The sequence below is a fragment of the Anas acuta genome, chromosome 10, assembly GCF_963932015.1.
Source record: "Anas acuta chromosome 10, bAnaAcu1.1, whole genome shotgun sequence".
Taxonomy (NCBI): domain Eukaryota; kingdom Metazoa; phylum Chordata; class Aves; order Anseriformes; family Anatidae; genus Anas; species Anas acuta.
The window spans coordinates 21,259,223-21,281,778 of record NC_088988.1 but is presented as its reverse complement, the minus strand read 5'-3'; the positions used below and the strand labels follow the sequence as shown (position 1 = coordinate 21,281,778).

The 22,556-nt window shown below is 38.2% G+C and overlaps 2 protein-coding genes across 8 annotated transcripts in view; one reads left to right on the top strand and one right to left on the bottom strand.

The window, feature by feature from the left end:
* The window catches only part of LOC137862111 (neural-cadherin-like), a 66,747-nt gene extending 65,275 nt beyond the window's left edge, over positions 1–1,472 (top strand). The window contains 1 exon segment of the mRNA XM_068693791.1: positions 1–1,472. Within this exon segment, the coding sequence (XP_068549892.1) occupies positions 1–122 (122 nt within the window). The 3' untranslated portion in view covers positions 123–1,472.
* A 1,241-nt stretch (positions 1,473–2,713) lies between these two features.
* DPY19L3 (dpy-19 like C-mannosyltransferase 3) overlaps positions 2,714–22,556 on the bottom strand; it is a 39,451-nt gene continuing 19,608 nt past the window's right edge. For 5 of the 7 annotated variants that reach the window (XM_068693967.1, XM_068693964.1, XM_068693966.1 and 2 more), the window contains 5 exons: positions 21,962–22,018; positions 18,183–18,265; positions 7,735–7,867; positions 6,810–6,968; positions 2,714–6,189 (listed from right to left, as the gene is read on the bottom strand). In XM_068693967.1, coding sequence (XP_068550068.1) covers positions 6,028–6,189; positions 6,810–6,968; positions 7,735–7,867; positions 18,183–18,265; positions 21,962–22,018 — 594 coding nt within the window. In that variant the 3' untranslated portion in view covers positions 2,714–6,027. Of the gene's footprint in view, positions 6,190–6,809; positions 6,969–7,734; positions 7,868–15,899; positions 15,995–18,182; positions 18,266–21,961; positions 22,019–22,556 lie in introns of those variants that run through there. The other 2 variants (XM_068693968.1, XR_011100080.1) reach the window with 2 other exon arrangements.

The following is a 22,556-nucleotide window of genomic DNA, read 5'->3' as shown; positions in this document are numbered from 1 at the left end:
CCAGTGCCCTGAGCTCCTCTGACCTGGATGAGGGTATAGTGTATGATGACATTAAAGACTGGGGAACAAAGTTTGAGAAACTAAGTGAACTGTACTTGCATACAGATGCAGAAGATCTGTAGATTACCAGGTATGCTATTTTCAGAGTTTTGGAAGCAAGTGTGAAGGACTTCATGCTCTTGCTGCTTACTTTCAATAATTGTGTACTACTGCTCTCACCCTTCTTTTTATTTTTTATTTTTTAAATTTTTTTGAAATTCCTACTTAATTGATGTATTTAGTAGCAGGAGCTTGTCTTTAGTCATTCTGGACATTTACTTTTGGGGATATTAAGTAAAGGGAAAGAATACAGACACAACTTGGACTACTTAAGTGATTCACATAAAATACCTGAGAAATAAACATTTTTTTCCTGTCACTAAGGTAATAATGGGCTCTTTGAGAATTCCTTATGTTAGCTCATGTACACAACATCTCTCAAAGAGCTTGATATTACCTTAATGCAGAAAGAAATTGATTATTTCTCAGATAAACAAAATCCTGCCAAAAGGTTAATAATTAAAAGATGGTAGTTTTCAAAAATTATGCAGGAACTATCCTGGCTGCTAATGTATCATAGCAGTATGACAGCACAAAATAATGCAGCTCTCAGATACATGTTAGTAGAAAATCATGATCGTTTGGGAACAAAGAGAGGGAGGAAATAACAGCAGTTGCTAGGGGTGAAATACCTTCTAAATTACCAATCCTCTTTTCAGACTGTTTAATGTTCAGCTATTATTCTTTTGTTTGTTTGTTTGTTTTTTAATAGAAAATATTTGGAATAAAGAAGGCACCATTCATATGAGGTCTTGTACAATGAAGCCACTAAAATAGCTTTGCTTACAGTTACACAAGTAGCTTGTTTGGGAGGTCTGGCTTTTATTTTCATTTTATAGGTTGGATTAATTTGCATGTTGTCCAAGTGAGAAATGTCCATGCAGTATCTTCTTTGTGCATGCATTTGTGACACACTTCGAATAACCTTGAGCACTCAATCAACTAATGGCTACAAATTTCAGATGATGTGGCATTTCATCAGGAACAGCTATGTGCCATTTTTACCCATGTCTAATAGTTCTGATTCACAGACAGTACATGGGCTGTGATTTTATGATTTTACTTATATGCTTACCTGGGAGGAAACACAGGTTCAAGTACCGTGTCATGTTCACAAGTTGGGTATGTCAGAGTCTATAGTTCATTACTTTAGCAGTTGCACAGCACAAAAAAAAATCTAGCATTTCCCCAGACAGCACTAATTGTATGTGCATTCCTTGTGTTCTTGCCACAACTATGGACAGACTGTCATTTTTGTCATTTTCATTTAATTTAGCTTGTAAGCTCCTTGGGGCAAGGACTGTCATCTCATTTCCCTGTGAAGTGTCATATATATCTAAAGCACCGTATGAGTAATAAATACACCTTCTGTATATGGTGTCTCTTCCTTGCATCTATTTAAGGTTGACTGAAGCTTGGATTTTGCTGAATTACTTCCCTCTCAGCTTTGATCAGACACTTCCACAGACTACAACGTGCATGCTGCTCTGTCTGAAGAGAAGCTGAGGGAGGCAGCTGACTGACATGTGGACTCAAGCTTTAGGTACACACACAACTGTTAATATCTCTGAGTTTTCCAGACAGATGGCTGCAAGCTTGCTGGGGCTACAGGCCAGCACTATTCTCAGATACGAATGCTTTTTGTAACAGACAGACCACTATTCTGAGAAGGAAATTACTAACTTTACGTGCAATATTTACTCAAGTTGTGTTCCCCATTGGCTTTACTCTACAATCAACCCTCTGGCTGGGAATAGGGAGCTAAGAAGCTGACATGCAGTATGTCCTGCTGCTCTGAGCCTTACATTCACCACAAGCAACAGGACACTTACAAAAGGTGGATGGTTAACAGTGTCAGGTGCGACAGGCAGGACAAATGGCATGGAGACTAATATATCTCATAAAGTTCCAGTTGTTTTCCTTTCTCTTCCTCCCTACCCTGTAATTTTAATTCATTCCCACAGGACTAAAAGGTTGAGATTTGCAACAGAATGCAATAAACAGAGGAGTCAGTAGTGCTTTGTTCCAACTCCACTGCATTTAAACACATTTCTGAGCTTCTGAGAAAAATTATAAACGTTTACCTTCCCAGGAAAGTGCCCTGATTATAGGGTATTCTGTGACATGAAGAGCTCCACATTGTTTAAGTGCTTAGACCATCTGTGAAATACTTGAATGGTCACTGGGTGGGAGTAAAAGCAAGCCAGATCACAATTCTTGTAGCATGGTGACTTTGCACTAGAGGAACTGGGTTGCTCAGCATAGTTGTAGAGTTACTCTGATTGAGATGTCTCCGATTTCCATTCCCAAACAGGCAATTTGGAAGCCAAGCTGAAGTTGCTCCTCTAACTACTTCCCCAATTGCAGCTGTGTTGTGATTTGTAATCATACATACACAAATAAACAAGCCAACCCTCACAGTTGCTTGTGTTTGTAACTATAGTTACACTTTTTTTTTTTTTTTTTTTTTTACATAAGGTAAACCAAGGAGTCAGAAGAACTTCAAAACCTGTCTGCTGAAAAATCTTTTATTTTCCTTCATATGGACTGACAAACAGCAGATTCCCTAACAGCACCTTTTTCAATCCATCCCACCATAAAAACCCAAAATATCTGATTTTCAAATTACTCAATTTATTTAGTATACAAGAGTCACTACATCTCTTTACAACAACATATAAAATAACTATGTTAGATCTCACCAGCAGAATTGTGAAAGACAAAATGAAAATATACTTGTGGTCCTCAAAGGCTTTTCTCCCCTAAAAACATTCCAGCCACTTGATAACATTTTGCCTCTGTGATCTAAAAATGTCATTCAACGCCATCCATTCCACTGATAATGCACAGCTTGAGTCCTTCCAGACAATATGTAACACACATGAAATCATGATGGTGTCATTCACATAGCTAGTTATTTCAGATTTTGGTAAGTGCATTGCCATGAGTGTTGTTCATGGGGATACATCATACTTAATACTTTGAAACAGTGAAATCACTACAGCCGCTTGGAAATAAGGTGCATCAAGATGATGTAGATCAGGAACAGGTGAAGTTATTATAAAAAAAAAAATGCACATGTATAATGCAGTAAATATATACCATAGTAAGACACAGAAAGTAGAGAACGTATCCAGTCAAGTAAAACACCACATAGCTCCTAGAAACCACCTGGATTTAGAGCCAACCTCTAGGAACAGGAAGCATAGCCCTCTGTACCACCAGTCCCCACAGACCAGTAGGTTGGCCAACACCACTGGCCGCCATGTCCAGCATGCCTTGCTGTGGCGGGCAAGCCTTTAAATTAGGGCAGAGGAGCAGCTGCTTGCTGTCTGAGTGCTGTGTTGACAAGTGTATGTACCTTTCCTCAGAGCTGGTAGGTGGTTTTGTTTCTTGACATTTTCTATTTTACTGTTTTAAAAAGATCATTCTTCTGAATGCTTTATTATACAGTCATTGAAATACACCCTTCATCTTAAATCTTTCAAATACAGAAGTGTTGGAATAGCTTGGAAGCGTCACAAACTACCTGGCCTTAATGACTGCTAGCTGCAAAAATTTCAAAAGTGGTTTGTATCTAATGCTTCAAATTTCTGGTGTGCTACTTTGGGAGATATTAGTGTTATGCAAAAAATTGGTACTGTGGTAGTTCTGGATCAGGAGAGTTGTGGTTTTTATGTGTACACAAGAACAAAGGTAGCTTGGATTTTATTTTAAAAAACAAATAGACCTTTTTATTTTCTATATTTTTATTTCTCTTGTGGCAAAATCACAGGCTGTGTTTTTGAAGAAAAAAGTCTACTTAAAATAATTGTTATAGCCTGGACTTCTAGTCAGAGCTGTTACCTACAAATAAATTGTGAAAATCTTGGGGTACCACTGGATCTTGGAATCTCTCATAAGAAAGTTACTGCACCTTTAAAGAAAGATAAAACCACATTTTAAAATAAGACAGTACAGCCTAAATACACTTTACCTTACATTTGCTTGTTTTCAATTACTGTAAGGCACTTATTGAGGAATTCACTGACCCATGCTTTCAGCAAGAACAGGTGTGCGTCATTACAAGTCTAATTAAAGTTTTAATACTGATTAAAGTGTTTTATCATTGTATTATGTTAAACTGCAGTGGTCTCCAACCTCATTAAGAGATACAGGATAGAATGTACTCAGGAGTTTCAGTTGCACAGTTTAACAGTCTAGCTACTGTCAATGTTTGATTTAAATACAGTCTGATTAAAGCATGCTTTCTTTTTGTGTTAACATGGAAGTATAGAAGGATATTGAACACTGTTAATGAGTATTTACTGAATATAAAATTGTTTGAGCATGTGACATAACCATCTCCATCTCTTCAGTAATTTACCTTAGTACAACTGAAAAGGGAAAACATTTAAATCGTTTGGAATTGAAACACAGGCTAGTTTTGGAAACTAATCTTATTACACATCTTGATTAAATTAAATGTGGAATTTGCTATCAGTAGCACTTAAAGTTTCCCATCATTAGAAATTAATTGCAGTGGTAATTATTATAACAGAGTTATTTGCACAGGCCACAAACACTCTTATAGGTGTTCAAATGTTAATTCAACTAGAGATGCTTAATTATTACAGTTCTGTTTTTCATACGAAACAAATGATCGCAGTGGATGTCTAATTAAAGTTGGAGTACTGTTAGACTTTCAATCAGACTTAATCTCTAATTTCAATATAAAACCCTAAAACACACTAAAAGTGACATACTATCTACTGAGCATTTACAAAGTCAATACAATCCACGAAATTCTAGCCTGGTAAAAAGACAAAGACTACAAACAAATCACAAATTCACAGGATTGAGGACTGCTTTCATGCAATCTTCCAAACCAATTTAAAAAAAATTGTGGTATCTTAGGCTAAAGAGCAAGGATACAGTGATTTTTGTAATAAAATAAATGGCCTTGTGACTGGAGTAATGTAAAGCAAAGCTCTAATACCCAAACATATTTAAATACTTAAGGTTCCTGTCAATTTTAGGGGTGAATGTTTCTTCTGTAAGGTTGGCAGTGTTCAGTTTTGGTATCTTACTTTTGGAATTCATGTGGGGAGAAAATCGCCCCCCTATAGTTCATAAACTACATACAGAAAATAATGCAAGAGTCCAAGCTGAGAAATTCGTGTTTTGTTTGTCCTGAGCATTCTACAAGGATATTTTACAAGGATACATGCAACATGTATCAGGCATGCTCCAACCTTAACTCTCACTAGAAATAGGTAACACTCCATCGTTATATGCATAATGTTATAAAACAGTATGTTTCTTTATCACTAAAAATGCAGGACAATGATTAAAGTTTTATTCTTTAAACTTGTTTGCTGATTCTGCAATCACACCCACAAGCTTAGAAACTCATATCCACATACATTCCCAATGAATTCAAAAAAGAGGCACTGAAAGAGCGTAAGGATCTGTCAAAATAGATCACATTGTAAGACTAAACCCTATTTTTTTAATTAAAGATTCACAAAGATAACACATACTCAGTATAGAAGTAGCATGGCCTACTTTCATTGCATTTCTGTAACTTTATAGTAAAAATCCAAAATGGTGAGCAGAATTTCATAGGCTAGCTATTCTGCAGTGGTCATGCAGGCTGCTCATTTTGTGCGTCTTTCAGCTGGTTACAACTTGAAAACAATTTCACAGGTATTTCAAAGTTCAGATTTTATAATCAATATGGTCCCAGTTAGCATTTATGAATCATTGACAATTTTGGCAACATCAAGAATGTTATCAAAACTAAAACTGTCTTAAAACAAAAAATCAAACAAGAAACCATCAATGTAAAATGTCTCACAAATGTGAAATGTTTGTAAACTTCTGTATTTTCTAATGTGGGTTCTGGCATTAAAAAAAATAATGAACTTGAAGCCATTGTTGGAAATGTTATTTATACTTAGCAAGTTTGTAAACATGGAATGTTTTGTTTTGAAACACTCTAATGAAGCGTAAAGTATAAGAAGGCAGATTTTTTTTAATTTCCTCACAGAAGCGAGGATACAAGGAAGGCTTCAAATCAGGTTCACTCTCTCCCAAACCATCCATGATCTGTAATGAAATTGAACAGCTTTATGAAATACCTGTAGCCAATTCAGTTACATAAAATAACAAGAAACTGAAAACAACCTTGGTGATACAATCAGGGTTAGACTGGCCAGATTTGTTAACAGTGACTGTGTGAAACAAGTGAGAGGAAGAAAGTAACATGAAACCAGTAAGATTTACAGTATCATTGTTTCTCAAAATGCTAACTTGTCAGTGGCAAATATCTGCTTTGGGTTATGGGGTCTGCTACAGTTCCATGTTAGCTCTAGAAATGTTTGACAATTCTACTTGCACAACAGACTAATATGACTGCTCACTTTCCCTGAGGGAACCAAAGCTATGAAGTGATTTACCCTGTGAAAGGGACCATTATTTGCGTTTTGTTAATCTGACGCTCAGCACAAGTGATTGCTTATTTTGCATAGGTTGAATTCCATCAAATACTATTAAAAGCAAGGAGGGTTCAATTTGGCAATTTTGAGAATGTCTAAAAGCTCCATTAAGTTTTACTTGCTACACTTATGATGAATTGGAAATAACCAAAGCTACTCCAAATCCTAGCTGAGCTTCAACAAGAAGCTAAGCAAAATATTTTCTGTATAAATATTGTATGAAATACTTACATGACCATTAGCTGTATCAAGCAGGTCACGTAACCTACAGCCTCTACTGTGTCTTCTTTCATAGCAAATACTGTCTTCTAGGATCACATAGTCTGTGCCAAAGGATTGCAGTATTCTGTAAACATCTTCAGGAGATCTCTTGGCATAGATCTGATAAATCTATAATAAAAGAAAACTGAGTCGTAAGGTAAGTGCATAATCACTACCTATTTGTTTGATCTTTCATGATTCTGTTATTTTGAACCAGAGGAAGAAATTAGATTCATAATCCACATGATGTGAATTAGGTATTTCAAAAACAAACAAACAAAAAAACACCAACAAAACCAACCCATCTTTATTCAGTATCCATTTACAGTCTCTACAAGATGGTATGCATACTGTAATGCACAACAGTGCTGCTGCTGGCTATGAAACTGAAAGATACTGCTGCTGTTTTCAGAAAGGCCTTGGTAGATGCCTGTAAAACTTTCAGAATGTCTAAACTATAGGAAAGGATAGTTTAAAACAGTCCCCCCTGTGTAGAGTTTCTCAAGGTAATTTCTATATAAAATTTCTATGTAAAATGTCATGTGCTGTTATATCTGGGAACTTAAGGGCAAATCAGAAAGTGCTCCATCTGAGTGTTCCAACTGGGCAGCAGGATCTGTAAATGGCAACAGTACCTAACAGTTTGTTCAGAACTAGCCTGAGCATCTAGTTCAGTTATTCAGACATACCAGCTGTCAGAAGTGACTTAGCAGATGCTCAAAGCACTGAGTTTCACAAATGAAATTATATTCTGGAACTGTATCTGAAAGTAAGTTAGAGCAATGCATAAGCACATGATGTCACTTGCACTATGCCATTAGAGATTGCACGTGTTTTCCTGAATGGAGCCAGCGACATGAATAGGAATTAGCTTAAGCCATTGCAATACTCTTACCTGTTTTGTTCTCTCTCTCAGATGTTTATCCTCATAATGTGGATGATTAGTTAACGTCCGTCCAGTGCACAGTTTGACTCCTGCTAATAGCTGCATGCTTCCAGCAAACACTGCTGTGTTTGGAGTGTTTGACCTAAACAAATGTTGATAAGTCTGAGGAAGTCTCTGTGGGGGTATTTTTGCATCACTTGTTACAGATCCAATGGAATGAAAAACATTTTTGTGTCTTCATTATTCAGGGACCAAACTGTTAAGCAACCATGTTTTTTCTCAAGTATGAGGCCTTAAAGTCCAATATTTCCTTTAATGATGTACACTTGAAAGTGTACAATAAATCTCAATAATAAATACATACTCTGGAACTGTAAATAACAAATGCATTATGAGGAAACTTAGGGAAAACATGATCCTGAAAATGTTAACTAATTCCATATTTCGTGTGTTTCTTGGGCTCATAGAACCTCTCAATATTCATAATTTTCTACATCCTAATTATTTAAAAAAATCAGGAAATTTATTGTGACATACATTTGTATATGATGCAAGGTATTCTACATGAAGCAGATAATCTGAATGCAAAAACTTGTTCCTGGTATTCATATGGAATGAAAATTTTGCTGTGTCACACACATCAATCTTCCTATTCCAGCAATTATAGAATCATAGAATCATAGAATATCTTGAGTTGGAAGGGACCCTTAAGGATCATCAAGTCCAACTCTTGACACCGCACAGGTCTACCCAAAAGTTCAGACCATGTGACTAAGTGCACAGTCCAATCTCTTCTTAAATTCAGACAGGCTCGGTGCAGTGACCACTTCCCTGGGGAGCCTGTTCCAGTGTGCAACCACCCTCTCTGTGAAGAACCCCCTCCTGATGTCAAGCCTAAATTTCCCCTGCCTCAGCTTAACCCCGTTCCCGCGGGTCCTGTCACTGGTGTTAATGGAGAAAAGGTTTCCTGATTCTCGACACCCCCTTACGAGGAAGTTGTAGACTGTGATGAGGTCTCCCCTCAGCCTCCTCTTCTCCAGGCTGAACAGGCCCAGTGCCCTCAGCTGCTCCTCGTACGTCTTCCCCTCCAGGCCTTTCACCATCTTCGTAGCCCTCCTCTGGACACTCTCCAACAGTTTCATGTCCTTTTTATACTGTGGTGCCCAGAACTGCACACAGTACTTGAGGTGAGGCCGCACCAGCGCAGAGTAGAGCGGGACAATCACCTCCCTCGACCTACTAGCGATGCCGTGCTTGATGCACCCCAGGACACGGTTGGCCCTCCTGGCTGCCAGGGCACACTGCCGGCTCATATTCAACTTGCTGTCTACCACGACCCCCAGATCCCTCTCTTCTAGGCTGCTCTCATCGCCCAGTCTGTATGTGCAGCCAGGGTTTCCCCGTCCCAGGTGCAGGACCCGGCACTTGCTCTTATTGAACTTCATGCGGTTGGTGATCGCCCAGCTCTCCAACCTATCCAGATCCCTCTGCAAGGCCTTTCCACCCTCAACAGAGTCCACAACTCCTCCAAGTTTGGTGTCATCAGCAAACTTGCTCAAAATACCTTCTATTACTACATCCAGATCGTTTATAAAAATATTGAAAAGTACCGGCCCTAAAATGGAGCCTTGAGGGACCCCACTGGTGACCGCCCGCCAGCCTGACACAGCCCCATTCACCATAACCCTTTGGGCCCTGCCCGTTAGCCAGTTGCTCACCCATCGTATGATGTTTTTATTTAGCTGTATGGTGGACATTTTGTCCAGTAGGATCCTATGGGAAACCGTGTCAAAAGCCTTGCTGAAGTCCAAAAAAATCACATCAGCTGGTTTCCCTTGGTCCACCATACGGGTGATCTTATCATAAAAGGAAATCAGGTTAGTTAGGCAGGACCTACCCTTCACAAACCCATGCTGGCTGGGACCAATGACTGCTTTGTCCCCCAGGTGCGCCTCAATAAGTTCGAGGACCATCTTCTCCATGATTTTACCAGGCACTGACGTGAGACTGACAGGCCTGTAATTGCTAGGGTCTTCTTTCTGACCCTTCTTGAAAATTGGCACAACATTTGCCAGCTTCCAGTCTACCGGGACCTCTCCAAATTCCCAGGATCGTTGAAAAATAATTGAGAGAGGTTCCGCGATGACGTCCGCCAGCTCTTTCAGCACCCGGGGATGAATCCCATCCGGACCCATGGACTTGTAGGGATCCAGGTGGAGTAGCAAATCCCGCACACGTTCGGGGTCGGTTGGGAGTTTGTCATCCCCACCGTCCCGGTCCTCCAGCTCAGGGCACCCTGGGTCCCAAAGCCCATCATCGGCATTGAAGACAGAGGCAAAGAAGGCGTTAAGCGTCTCTGCTTTGCCTATGTCATTGTCTGTGAGGAGACCTTCCCTATCAAGGAGCGGCCCTATGTATTTCTTTAGCTCTCCTTTTTCCATTCACATATCTAAAAAAAAAACTTTTTATTTTCTCTCACAGACACAGCCAGCTTCAACTCTAGGTGTGCTTTAGCCACACGAATTTTCTCCCTACAAACACGAACAGCATCCCTGTATTCTTTCCAGGACACCTGGCCCTCCTTCCAGTAGCGAAACACTCTCTGTTTCCGCCTAATCTCCATCAGAATGTTCCTGGTCAGCCACGCCGGCCTGCTGCCCCGCCTGCCTGACTTGCGATATTTACGAATTGCCTGATCTTGTGCTTCTAGGAGGCATCGCTTAAAGAATGACCAGCACTGGTGGACATTGAGGCCTTCAAGAGCAGTTTCCCAGGGGACCTTGCTGACTAGTTCCCTGAGCAGCCTGAAGTCCGCTTTCCCCATATCCAGGGATGAGGTGTTGGTGGCACTTTTCCTTCTGTCACCGTAAATTTTGAACTCAACCACTTCATGGTCGCTATGACCGAGGCGGCCACCAATCACCACATCTCCCACCAGACCCTCTCTGTTTTCTAGCAATAGGTCTAGGAGGGCACCTTTCCTAGTTGGCTCCGTTAGCACCTGCACCAAGAAGTTATCATCTGGGTGCTTCATGAACCTCCTGGACTTGCTCGTGTCAGCCGTGTGGCACTCCCAGTTAACGTCAGGCAAGTTGAAGTCCCCCATAAGGACAAGGGGAGTTAATCTCGAGGCCTCTCTTAGTTCTGTAAAGAATAATTTATCGGTGCTATCGTCCTGGCCAGGCAGTCTGTAATAGACTCCCACAACGACATCCCCTTTATTCGTTTGTCCCTTGACCCTTACCCAGAGGCTCTCAACTTTGCCATCACCGACCTGAAGTTCCACACAGTCCAGCCCCTGCTTCACATACATCGCCACCCCACCACCTCGCCTACCCTGCCTGTCCCTCCTGAAGAGCCTGTAACCATCTATCACAACACCCCAGTCACAGGACTCATCCCACCAGGTTTCGCTTATGCCAGTGATGTTGTAGTTGCGGGACTGGGCCAGGACTTCTAGCTCATCCATTTTATTCCTCATACTGCGTGCGTTCATGTAGAAGCACTTCAGGTGCGTCTCCTTACACTCAGCACCTTGTGGATCTGACCGAAGGACCTCACTGGCACATAGCCTCTCTGATTCTAGCGTACCATCCCTTAGGTCTTCACCGGCGTGCCTGGTTTTAGCCCCTTCCCCCTTCGACTCTAGTTTAAAGCCCTATCTATCAGCCCTGCCAACTTCTGACCAAAGATCCTTACCCCTCTCCGAGAGAGGTGCATCCCATCCGGTGCCATCAGGCCCGGTGTAGCATAGACCTTCCCGTGATCAAAGAACCCAAAGTTCTGCCAGTCACACCAGTCTCGAAGCCACGAGTTTATGTGAACAGCACGCCTTTCAGCTTCGATCCCCCCTATTGGAAGGACAGAGGCAAACACAACCTGCGCCCCTGATCCTCTAAGTAGTCGCCCCAAATCCCTAAAGTCTCTTTTGATTGCCTTCGGACTTCTCGTTGCTACTTCATCGCTACCAGCCTGAAAGACCAGTAGCGGGTAGTAGTCAGTGGGCCGTACCAGGCGCTTGACTTTCTTGGCAAAGTCTCTCACCCGAGCCCCAGGGAGGCAACAGACTTCTCTGCGGGTTGGGTCCGGTCGGCATATCGGTCCCTCTGTCCCTTTCAGAAGGGAGCCCCCCATAACAATAGCCCTTCTTTCTTTTTTGAAGGATGATGTGGCAATGTGACGCGTAGGTCGCCTTGTCTTAGGTGCCCCCTCCAACGGGGATGGGTTTTTATCTACTTTGTCATTCAGACTGTCTTGTTGTAGTCCTTCATATCGATTGTTTAAGGGTAGATGAGAAGGTGAGGTGTGCAGAGAGAGGGCTCGCCTACCACCCCGAATAGGCACCTGCCTCCATTTCCCCCCTTGATCTAGGTCTCCTCCCGCTGCCTGGCAGGAGGAGGGAACCTCCGTCTTCTGCATAACAGGAGACGCCTGTGCTGTGGCAGGCTCGTGAGCCTGCCTCACAGAGGGTAGAGTGCACCTCCACCAGTCAATTTCCATCTCTGATTCCCTGATGCTCCTGAGCCTGTTCACCTCGTCCCGGAGCACCGCTACCTGTCTGAGCAGTTCTTCAACCTGGGCACACTTCCCACAATTGTGGGAGAGAAGTTATGAGGAAAGTCACCCTAGTTGCAAAAAGCATGGTTCCTGTTGCAGGATCAGGGGGATGCAGCATGGAGGAAGAGGCCAGACAGAAATACAAAGGATTAGTGATACGGTGATCTCATCTGAAAATCAAAACCAATGCCTAGAATTGTTACCTAAATAAGTCCTGGTGTTTTGGGATTGTTTAAACACCTCCCCAGGAAAGCACTGTTTTGCCCATACTCCCCCTACAAGTTTAGAACCTAAATATATTAAGACACAGTAGAAGAAAAGTGTTAAATATGCCAGAGAGGCTACTATAATTTAAGGCTAATAAAAGTGGTGATAGTATGCCAATTGCTTAACTGGTTTCTAGCCCTTAGTGGGTATATAACTAAGGGATGTTCTAGGAAGAGATTAAAACAACAGAAAGAAGCATACACTAAGCCAATTAATTTTAAATTGAGGAAACATGAATAGATGCCTAAAATTCAAATGCATGCATGCATGGCACCTATGGTAGTCAAAGAAGTGTGACACTTCAGGGTGTGCTTAGGGAGCCTTTTGAAATTGCAGCTACAAACTCAGTCATCTTCATGCTCAATGATAGGCTTGAAAATGTTGAGACAAGTATTAACTTTTACTATTGCTTTGTAAGATATTGCTTATCAATGAATTAATAACTACAAACCCTTCCTACAGATTCTTGCATTGCTATGTTGATCTCATATGGGACGGGCAGAGATATGATAATAATGATATGATAATTTAATACAATAATTTAACTTTACTGATTTACTAGTTCTTCAGTAGCTTCACTTGGAATTCTGCAAATATTTTATCTCCTTTAAAATTTCTTTTACTTAAAACATTGAAAGTCATTAGGTGTCATGAAGTAAATGTTTTATTAAAAGAAATCAATTCATCTTAGAATATTATGTAAATGTAATGGTACTGACAGGCTGTCAGCTAAGATTCATCGTTTCATCTGCAAGAAAGCACAGTTCTTTAGACTAAGCTGAAAACACGTGGACTAAGTTCACATGGGAACTTCAGAGAGCTTAAGACACCTAAATAGAAAATGATGATTCTGAACGCTTTCAATACGTCTGTGTTACTGTGAGAAGTCTGTTTCAGTTCCAGATTAGTTCAAGTTTTATAGCTCAGCAATACTTATCTCCTGACTTGACCTCATCCAGGCAATTTGGCACCTCTGATTCCTGAAGTGCCCAAGAGCAAACTTGCAGAATCAAACTTTTTTTTTAAAAAAAAAAAAAAACAAAAAACACAACTAACTCATAAGCAAACAAAAGCAGCCTACAGCCTCTTTTCTTACAAAAGAAATCTTCAGGAAATGGCGACAGTTTCCTTTTTTAATTACTCACTGGTTAAAATGCTTGTCCAAAATGTAGAAGATGCACAAGGCTCAATTCCCGTTTCTAAGAGTAATACCTCTTGCCCAGGAGGGGTGAAATACAGTTCAGTGCATTCTTTATTTATTGGGCGTAAAGAGCTTTGACCATTTTCCCTCCTGCTGTATTTTAAAAGCAATCCAATGATCTTCTCTTGGTTTCCAAAAAATTGGCTGTAGGCCTTGGTCCTGGATGGAATTGGGAACAAGGTATTCCAGGTGAAGGTAGATGTTTCCCCAAGACTCAGATTTACGTGTCTGAAGACCTACACGTACCACTGCCCATATTCTACCCGGGCCAGCTCCAACAGTTCTCAGGCCAACAACCAGTGTGACCTTCATGTGATTCTAAGCTCTAGTTATATCTCAAAGAACTTTAACTGGTAGTTGCTACTGAGCTTTTATCTTCTGAAACAACCACTAGACGGGGACATAACAATTAACTAATATTTTTCAGGTACAGGGTAATTTCTACATTTCATGCAAGCATCCCTCTCTAATACTTGTTACCTACGTCAGTCACTAAATGCTGTGGTCTGTATCCAAGGCAGCAAATGTGCTTCAAACCACTGAATGACACTTCTCTATTATAGAAAAATGAAGCAATTTTTACAAATGTCTGAACAAATTAAGTATAAAATGAAAGGATAATTTGTTTCCATAGCTTTCCGCCAAGCTCCATACCACACTGCCCAACCTGCAAACAATTTATTCTGTATGAAATGTCACTAAATAATGACAAGGACTTAAAGGTCAAACTGATTTACATTATGTAATTTAAATGTCATTTCAAGCAGACTTGATGGCATTTTGAACAAATAATTTCATTTATTTTTGAAGCTCTAACACTTCAACAAGTTAATTACAGCTCAACTAAGGCATAAACTAACCACTACAGTATAACGCGTGAAGCTTTTCTTTACCTAAATTTAAGAATGTAGAGAATTATGTAAATACTAAAGAATAACTCATTAAAAAGAAAAGGGCTTCACAGGAATTACAGGTCTATGCTCAACTTGCACAGACTCTAAAAGTTGTAGTAATTCTTTCTGTTAATAAGCTGCTACAGAATTATTGCAAGTTTGTTTTAAGGAAGCCCTAATGAAATGGCAAATGTAATCACAGTTATATCATTATAAAGAAAAACAGCTATTTCTATTTACTGAAAGTAAACTCAGTAGTCAGCTTTCAAAGGTATAAAATAGGCAAATCTCAGATTATTCCTTTCTTAGCACTTGGGTGCACTTGGCTGTGAGATGAATAAACAAAGCAAAGGGACTTGAGAAAAGGAAATTCTGAAAAGAGCTTCTCAATCATGCCAATCCAGAATCTTCTTTTTCTTGAAAACAAAGGTATTTTTAATTGCAGAATGCTCTATTAAAATATAGCTGAAACTGGTAGGCAGTAAAACATACGCAATGAGACTATCATGGTTTTCCCTCTCCTCTCATTTGGAAAGATAGAAAATAACAGAAGATGACAGCCACAAAGAAAGAGCAACAAGATGCATTTTTGTTAGTTCCAGCCTCAATTTCTTGCATGCACATATTGTTCACATAAAGGAGTGCACCTACACTGCTGGGATAAACATCGTTCTCAGGCACTACCAAGTTTGTGCCTGAATTTTACAGGCAAATCAGAGGCAATAGCAAAGGATATGCCCAAGAATTTCAGGAAAGAGTAATTTAAACAAGTGTAATATTGCCCTTAAAGTCTGGAATATGTGTTGATTTCAGTATGATTACCCTTGAAAATCAGGCATGTAGGTAAGTCAGAGTGAAGAGTTAAAATTTATAGCTGGCTTGAAATTAAAATATAACTGTTAATACAAATTACTGGATAAAATAACTCCTATCAAATCATGGGCATTCTATTTTTGTACCCTTAGCTGCACTTTCAAAATCTGGGGGGGTCTCTACTAAAATAAAATTTGCCCGATTGATCCCCATGTCTGAATCAAATCCATTTGACACACAACTAAGCTCTGCCAAATCTTAGTCTCAGTTAACTTCCCCTCTATTTTGGCTGTTGTCTGAGATTTCTTAAATTAACAAAACAAAAACAAACAAACAAACAAACCACCTTTCCTATGATTTTTATTAACTGTTGATAAAATATGCCATAGTTCTAGACAGCTTTCCCCCTTAAAGGCAGAAGACATTGCTTCTTAAACACTTACCAGAAGAAAACAGAGTAGGGAAGTTCACGCTACTTATTTGCTCATTCTACTGATACTCTTCCCCATCTCACAAATGAGCATGTTGTTCCTGTTGTCTTAGGGAGAAAGACCAAAACTAAGAATTTTAATATACCTCCCATCTGGGAACAATGCTATGAACTATCCCTGTGTTACTGGTAGGACCTCCTTGACCTCTTTTTTTTTTCTTTACTAACTAGAAAAATGAGGTGGAGGGTAGGAAACAACAAGACTGGGATATGCAAGCTCATTATGTCAAAAATTGTGCTCTAGAATAGATGCAGTCTGATACTATGCAGGCACTTTATTTTAAAGATATAAACCAGTATATCTTCCTGAAAACGTTATGCTAATGTTAGTAAGGGAAGGAGTTAATACACCTGAGACCCTTCATAGTGGACAGACTAATAGTTGGCTATGATTCAGACTATATATTTGTATATTTGGCCAAGTTAGTATGCATTTAGATCTAAGCAGATCAAGAGATGTGGAGAGACTAAAACACAGATGAGTTATTCCTAATTCAATGCTATATGTGACAAATTAGAGCACCTTATGCTGAGTTTTAGTAATGAATGATTAGTTCCTGATACCAACCTTGACAGATCATTAATTGTAGCAGAGTTATCAAGTGTCAGTATCATAAAATACTCTTCTTAGGCATCAAAACTGAAGAAAATCAGTCTCACTTTTAGAAACTTACCATTATTTTTTGTTGGCTTGTATTTAAGTCACTAATAATTAACTCTGCTTTGTATGAATAATATGTCTAAACAAAATAAATCCCAAATAGAAAATTTACCTCTAATTGTCTGTCATAACATGAAAAGAGGACAAGCACCGGTTTAGCATTTTCAGCACTAAGAACATATGAAAAATTATTTGCATTGGATCAAGTCAAATCCAGTTCATGACTGGGAATAACTCCACATGCATATTTTATGTATAAATCTATATGTACCTCCATATATTGTACACGGGAGACCTGAACTATCAGACATTTACAATCTTTTAATAAAACAGTAGTGCTAAATTGAACTGGCTGGTAAACATTAGTCACAAAAATGTGTCAATATGGCTGCAGAGATTCTAAATGATGGAAAAAACATGGTCTGCTTTCAAAATAAGTCAGGGAAGCCTTGTAATGCATTTTACTTCTAAATTACTCCTTCTGGTTTATGGATTAAAAATACAAGATTATGGAGTACAAATATGCTGCTATGGGTAGAATGGGCTGGGTGACTGGCTTCCCTGAAATTCACTGCATATGAAAACACGATAGAGGGTTTCAAGGAAATACTATGTCAGTGCTAAATGTAATAGGCCTAGAATAGTCTCCTCCAGACCATGAAACTGATTTTGAAAAATGTTCCAAATAAATAAAAATCCCAGGACTATCTCTATATTAACCTGAACTTAATCTGGAAGATTTCGGTGGTTAACTGTATGTTAATAGAATATATCTCTTAAATTCACAATCCTCCAGAGAATGTCCTATTCGGCCCTTTTTATCAGATCGTCTACTTGGAGTGTTCTAAACTGTTTTAATCAAAAAAGTACTTTCCTATACTTTGTGAGAAAGCAGAAGTGATGAGTTGGGGTTGAAATGATTCTCACACTCTTGAAACAGACTTTGTACTTGTGTTTAGCTTTGTCAAGTTCAATTACAAATATTTTATTTACAGTATGGAACGTATGCTAGGATTCATTCTAGTAAGTAATTCCACTATTTTAAAGGTCAAGAAACATACTGTAGGGTACAGCTTTCCTGGCCCTACAACTGTATATGCCAGTTTTTTACAATTATAAACATTCTATTTTTTTCTTAAAGAAAACGGAAAGGGTGTGGGAATGGGTGGAGGACTGGGAAATCAAAAGAAAATTGTTTCAATACAAAGAACTACTAATGTAAAGAGGTAGACATGGTATGATGGAAGAAGCTTGACACCTCCAAAATGACTCTTTCAGTTGGGAAAACTGTGTGCTTACAGGAGCAAATGGAATCAACAGCTTTCTTGGCACACATGCAGTGCAGTAGCATGATACTGAACCAGAAGACAAAAGCAGACTGGGGGGCCTTCGCCTATTGCTGTCCACCACAGCTGTTAATATGCTAACCTCTAAATACCCCATTCATCTGAAACTATCTCTGTGGGTCACCAGAGATCACTCATGACCTGTGACAAATAAAACAGAGGACTATAACTAAGAACACTAGATTTACATAAATAGCATTTAACTTAAATAGAGAAAAAATCCTCTTACTTAATCCAATTCATCAGCTCCACAGTGTCTGGGTCATAGAATTCTCTCAGCTCTGACAGTTCATCCATTATTCCTGGCCAGAACTACAATGAAAAGAAAATAAACTGAAGACAGAATGAACAAAACAACTTCTGGATGTTCCTCTCAGTTGGTAATTGATCTCGTCCAGCTCATTGATTGCAAGAGTTAAGCATATCTACCCTTATGAAGGATGTGTGACTGTTCTTATGACATAAATACACAGTTTCAAAGTTATATAGATACATAGCTCTTGCTAGATGACCAAAAGGAACTTAATAACATGTTGTGGTAAGCTTCAGGAACTTTTCTCAGAGCTCTGGAAAACTCACTGGAGTGAGTGGTTCTGGTGAGAGTTTTTCAGAACTGTTATAGTTTAAGATCAATTTGTATCTTGATACTTGTGGGAAACCACAAGTTGTCACCAGATGTGATTGTTGTGCATTGTATCTGCTTTACACATGAGCCATTTCCTTTCCCTGGACTATAGAATGAATAGGAATATTTTAAGTTATTTCTTGACAGGGCAAGCTTTAAGAAAAAAGAACAAGAAAAAGAGTCATCATGTAACAGTTCACTACACAACAGGCAAGCCATTAAATAATGTCAATGACTACAGGAGAAGGAAAGGTACCAGAACCTGACAATAATGTTAGAAAAGCAACTTACAACTAAATGCAAAGAGGTAGGAGATGTGTATCAGAAGTTAAAATCATTACATGTGCTATGGATGCCTTTAATGGCATTTCAGAAGTTTAAGAGAACCACTAAAGGAAAAAAGGAGAGTATTAGTGAATGGTAACTTCCCATCTGGGGAAAACATTTTAAAACTTACTGAAGACAGTACATAAATCAAAGTTGGAGGAAGGAAATGAGAAGGACTGAAACAGATGTTTGAAAGCTGACCAAAAAAAGAAACAACCAACCCACCAAACTAACAGAACAGAGATTTATTTGAAGGGTTTCTTGTTCAAGCTAGAGAATATTCAAGGGCAAAAGGGAGCAGTTAAGAAACATGATGACAGTGTTAATGATTGATAGTTTTACATCTGTCTTTACTACAGAGGACATTGTGGTGAAACCTATTCCAGACCTGTTTGCTTAGATAATAAGCATTGCTGGCTTGCAAAGTGAAATGTCACTGGAAAAAAGTATACAAAAAACCTCTTGATGATCTAAAAAAACATAAATCATCCAATTTAGATAACTTCCATCCAAGGGTTCATGAGGAATTTGAATGTGATGCTGCTGAGGTACTTAGCAAAAATATGCATTCTTTTACTACAAGTGTATTTATGTAGGAGGGCTGGTGAGCAGGAGATATAGTTGGGTCAATTAAGACACTTATTAGCTTAACTGTTCATTTGGTACATTTGTTAAAGTAATACTGACTGGTAGATTGAGAAACGTCTAAAAGACAGTTGTGGCAGAATCACAGCCTTAGTAGTGTTTTGGAAAGTACTATAGTATTGTAACATATTTCCGCTCTTCTGAAGATCCCCCAAGAGATTGGTAAATAAATTAAGCAGTTGTGAAATGAGACTTTAGAATCAAATAAGAGAACAAAAATTCCTTTCTTCACTGCTGAACTATCCCAGGTAGCCAAATGTTTTGAAAGCTTGGAATGCCCATTGCAAACACAATTTGATGGGTATTACTCTGTTGAGAAGTTAAATGCAGTGGACACTGATACAACCAAAATCTATCTATAAAAATATGAAGTGAAATACGGAGAATATTTAGTACTGCATTATATCCACGTGTTTACCTGTGACACAGCTAAAGAACGCACAGAGATATTACAGTACTTTTATATGAAGCCTGAAAGACAGCTAGCATTTTAGCTGAATCTGTATCTGAATAAATTATTGTTCAAGTGATGTATTTGGGACTCTGGTAACCGCAAGCCTCAAAAGAGGCTTTCATTAGCTTATTTAGGATTAGGTCAATAATCCCATAAAACTCCTATTTTGAGAAATGGCACTGAAGGGCTCTTCTGACAAATGTATGTATAGCAGGTAACGTAGTACAAATTTACAGACACTACTAGCACAAGAAAACAAGCTGTGATGGCCAGTTAAACTTTGTGGTGAATATGTAGGATATTTGTGCATCTGAGAAGTTACTGTGCATGAACAGATTAATTCTTAACTGGAAAGGAGAAAGATGAGTAAGTCTTATCAAATACTCCTTGCTCCATCAGTTTTCATTTAAAGGTTCTGGAAGAATAATAAATAAATACTTTCTCAAAGAACTGATGGATAGTTTCTGGATCACTCTCTCTAAGAATATTTATTCCAGTCATTGACAGGGAATCTGGTGACAAGTTTTACCTGTCAGCTAGGCTTCCTTCCTGAAAGCTCACTATTAGTGTTTTTGTTTTTTTTTTCCCCCACAAAGCACAAATATATCATATATTCCTCTGTGCTTGGAAGAAAGGACTTCTGAAAGAAAAAAATACTAGGTTGATGTATATTTTTATTCCCACTGAGCACTTCTGAAAAATTTAATTTTTAATGTCAATAAAAATGATTTCCTATATTTAGAAGAAACACAAAAAATAAGGCTTTTCAGACAGACTGAGCACAACTACAACTGATCTAAAGCATATGAAAATCATTGATTTTTGTTGACTTTAGAATTGAATCTGACAGATTCAGGAACTTTGTATCTCTTCATGGAGAGTAGGAGGAAAAGTATTTCAGGCTAATCTGTCACATTAAGTCATTAGAATGTTATGCTCTTAGCATCACCCGCGTCAAAAGAAATGGCATTATTTTGATTATTTTCAGAGATGATAAAAAGGGAAAACATGATAGAAAACTTCCTTCTCAGCTAGCACACCAATGAAAAAAATCCTAGAAAATCCTCTAGCAGAGTAACAGGAAAATTTAAGTAGAATTCATCAGTGTAACTTTGCTAAATAAACTTTTTCCTTTTTTTTTTTTTTTGACTTTTTGTTTCATTTTATTAAAGTGGAGGAGCAAAGAACATACTTCTGGAGTGAACTCTTAGCAACTTTCTTAACTGTTACACTTTACTACTACCTTTTTAACTTTAATAACGCAAATTCACCTGGAGTTTCTCTGAAGGTAATTATTTAACAGAAATAGTCTCATCTCATACTAGGTCTTGCAGAAAAAATGTCTGCAACCAAGTGCCTTCTGACTTTTTTTCTTTGCAAATGCAGATTAAAAGGATGATATGCCCATTAATTTAATGATATAATTCTCACTGCTGTGACAGACTGACAGACTAATAAACTTGTAAAAGTTATTATTTTAGCCTGTTATTTATGTTTTTTTGGTCTGTTCTGTATTTTAAAATGTCAGAGGAGGCACTGCAGTAGAGAATGTTTTGATTATTTCTACTCCTACATCATCATACAATTTTACAATCTGCATCTTATCTGCATACTATCTGCAACTTAGTTAAAATCAAAACAAATTTCCAGTAAGTAAGGCAAATAAATCATACCTGCTAATTTATGCATATAAATGCAGTCAAACATTTGTATCTATGAACAATCCTTTGGATCAAATGAGTAATGTAATATCTTATGAATAATGTAATATATTATAATGTAATATCTTATGAATATATTATAATGTATTATAATGTAATATCTTATGAATAAAGGTGTATTCACTTTTTTTTTAAAACTTTCTATGCAATTATGTACAGACAACATCTCCTTAGTAAAAAATGAAAATCCCATGCAATTAAAAAAGGCCAAAACACTGAGAGAGAAAAATACTTACCTTATATGAAATGTATAGCAATGTAATTATTGGTATGGAATATTTAATCATTTGTGTCTAAAAGAAATCCCCAAAAAAAAAAGGTTATTCTGATGATACATCTTTTTTATACTTCATTTTCAATATATTGATATATATTACATGCTTATGTGGTAGAATTTACACATTTTGAATTTTAAGTTCATATTCTCATTTTGTTTTGAAGTAAAGCCCTTATACTTCTACCACAAAATGATGGATTTATATCTCTTTAATCAATCTTCTACCAAGATAAAACACTGTACAGTTGAGTTTAACAGACTCTAAAGTTCTCTTCAGACTGCTGCTTTCTTATTATTGTGATTAAGACTTTTTTTTAGTAAAATTGTAGTTATTTTTCACAGCTACATCAATATTGCCATCTAGTGTATTCAAATGGAATTGTTTAATATATAAAATACTGGAAAATGTATTTTACTTGATAAGCTTATACAAATATACTTCAGAAATAACTATTTTAAGAGGACTACAAACAATATTTATAGCTTTGAGTCTTGATTGACTTAGCTATGAAGCAAAAATTAACTTCATGAAATCCAGTAAGTATAGTGCCAAC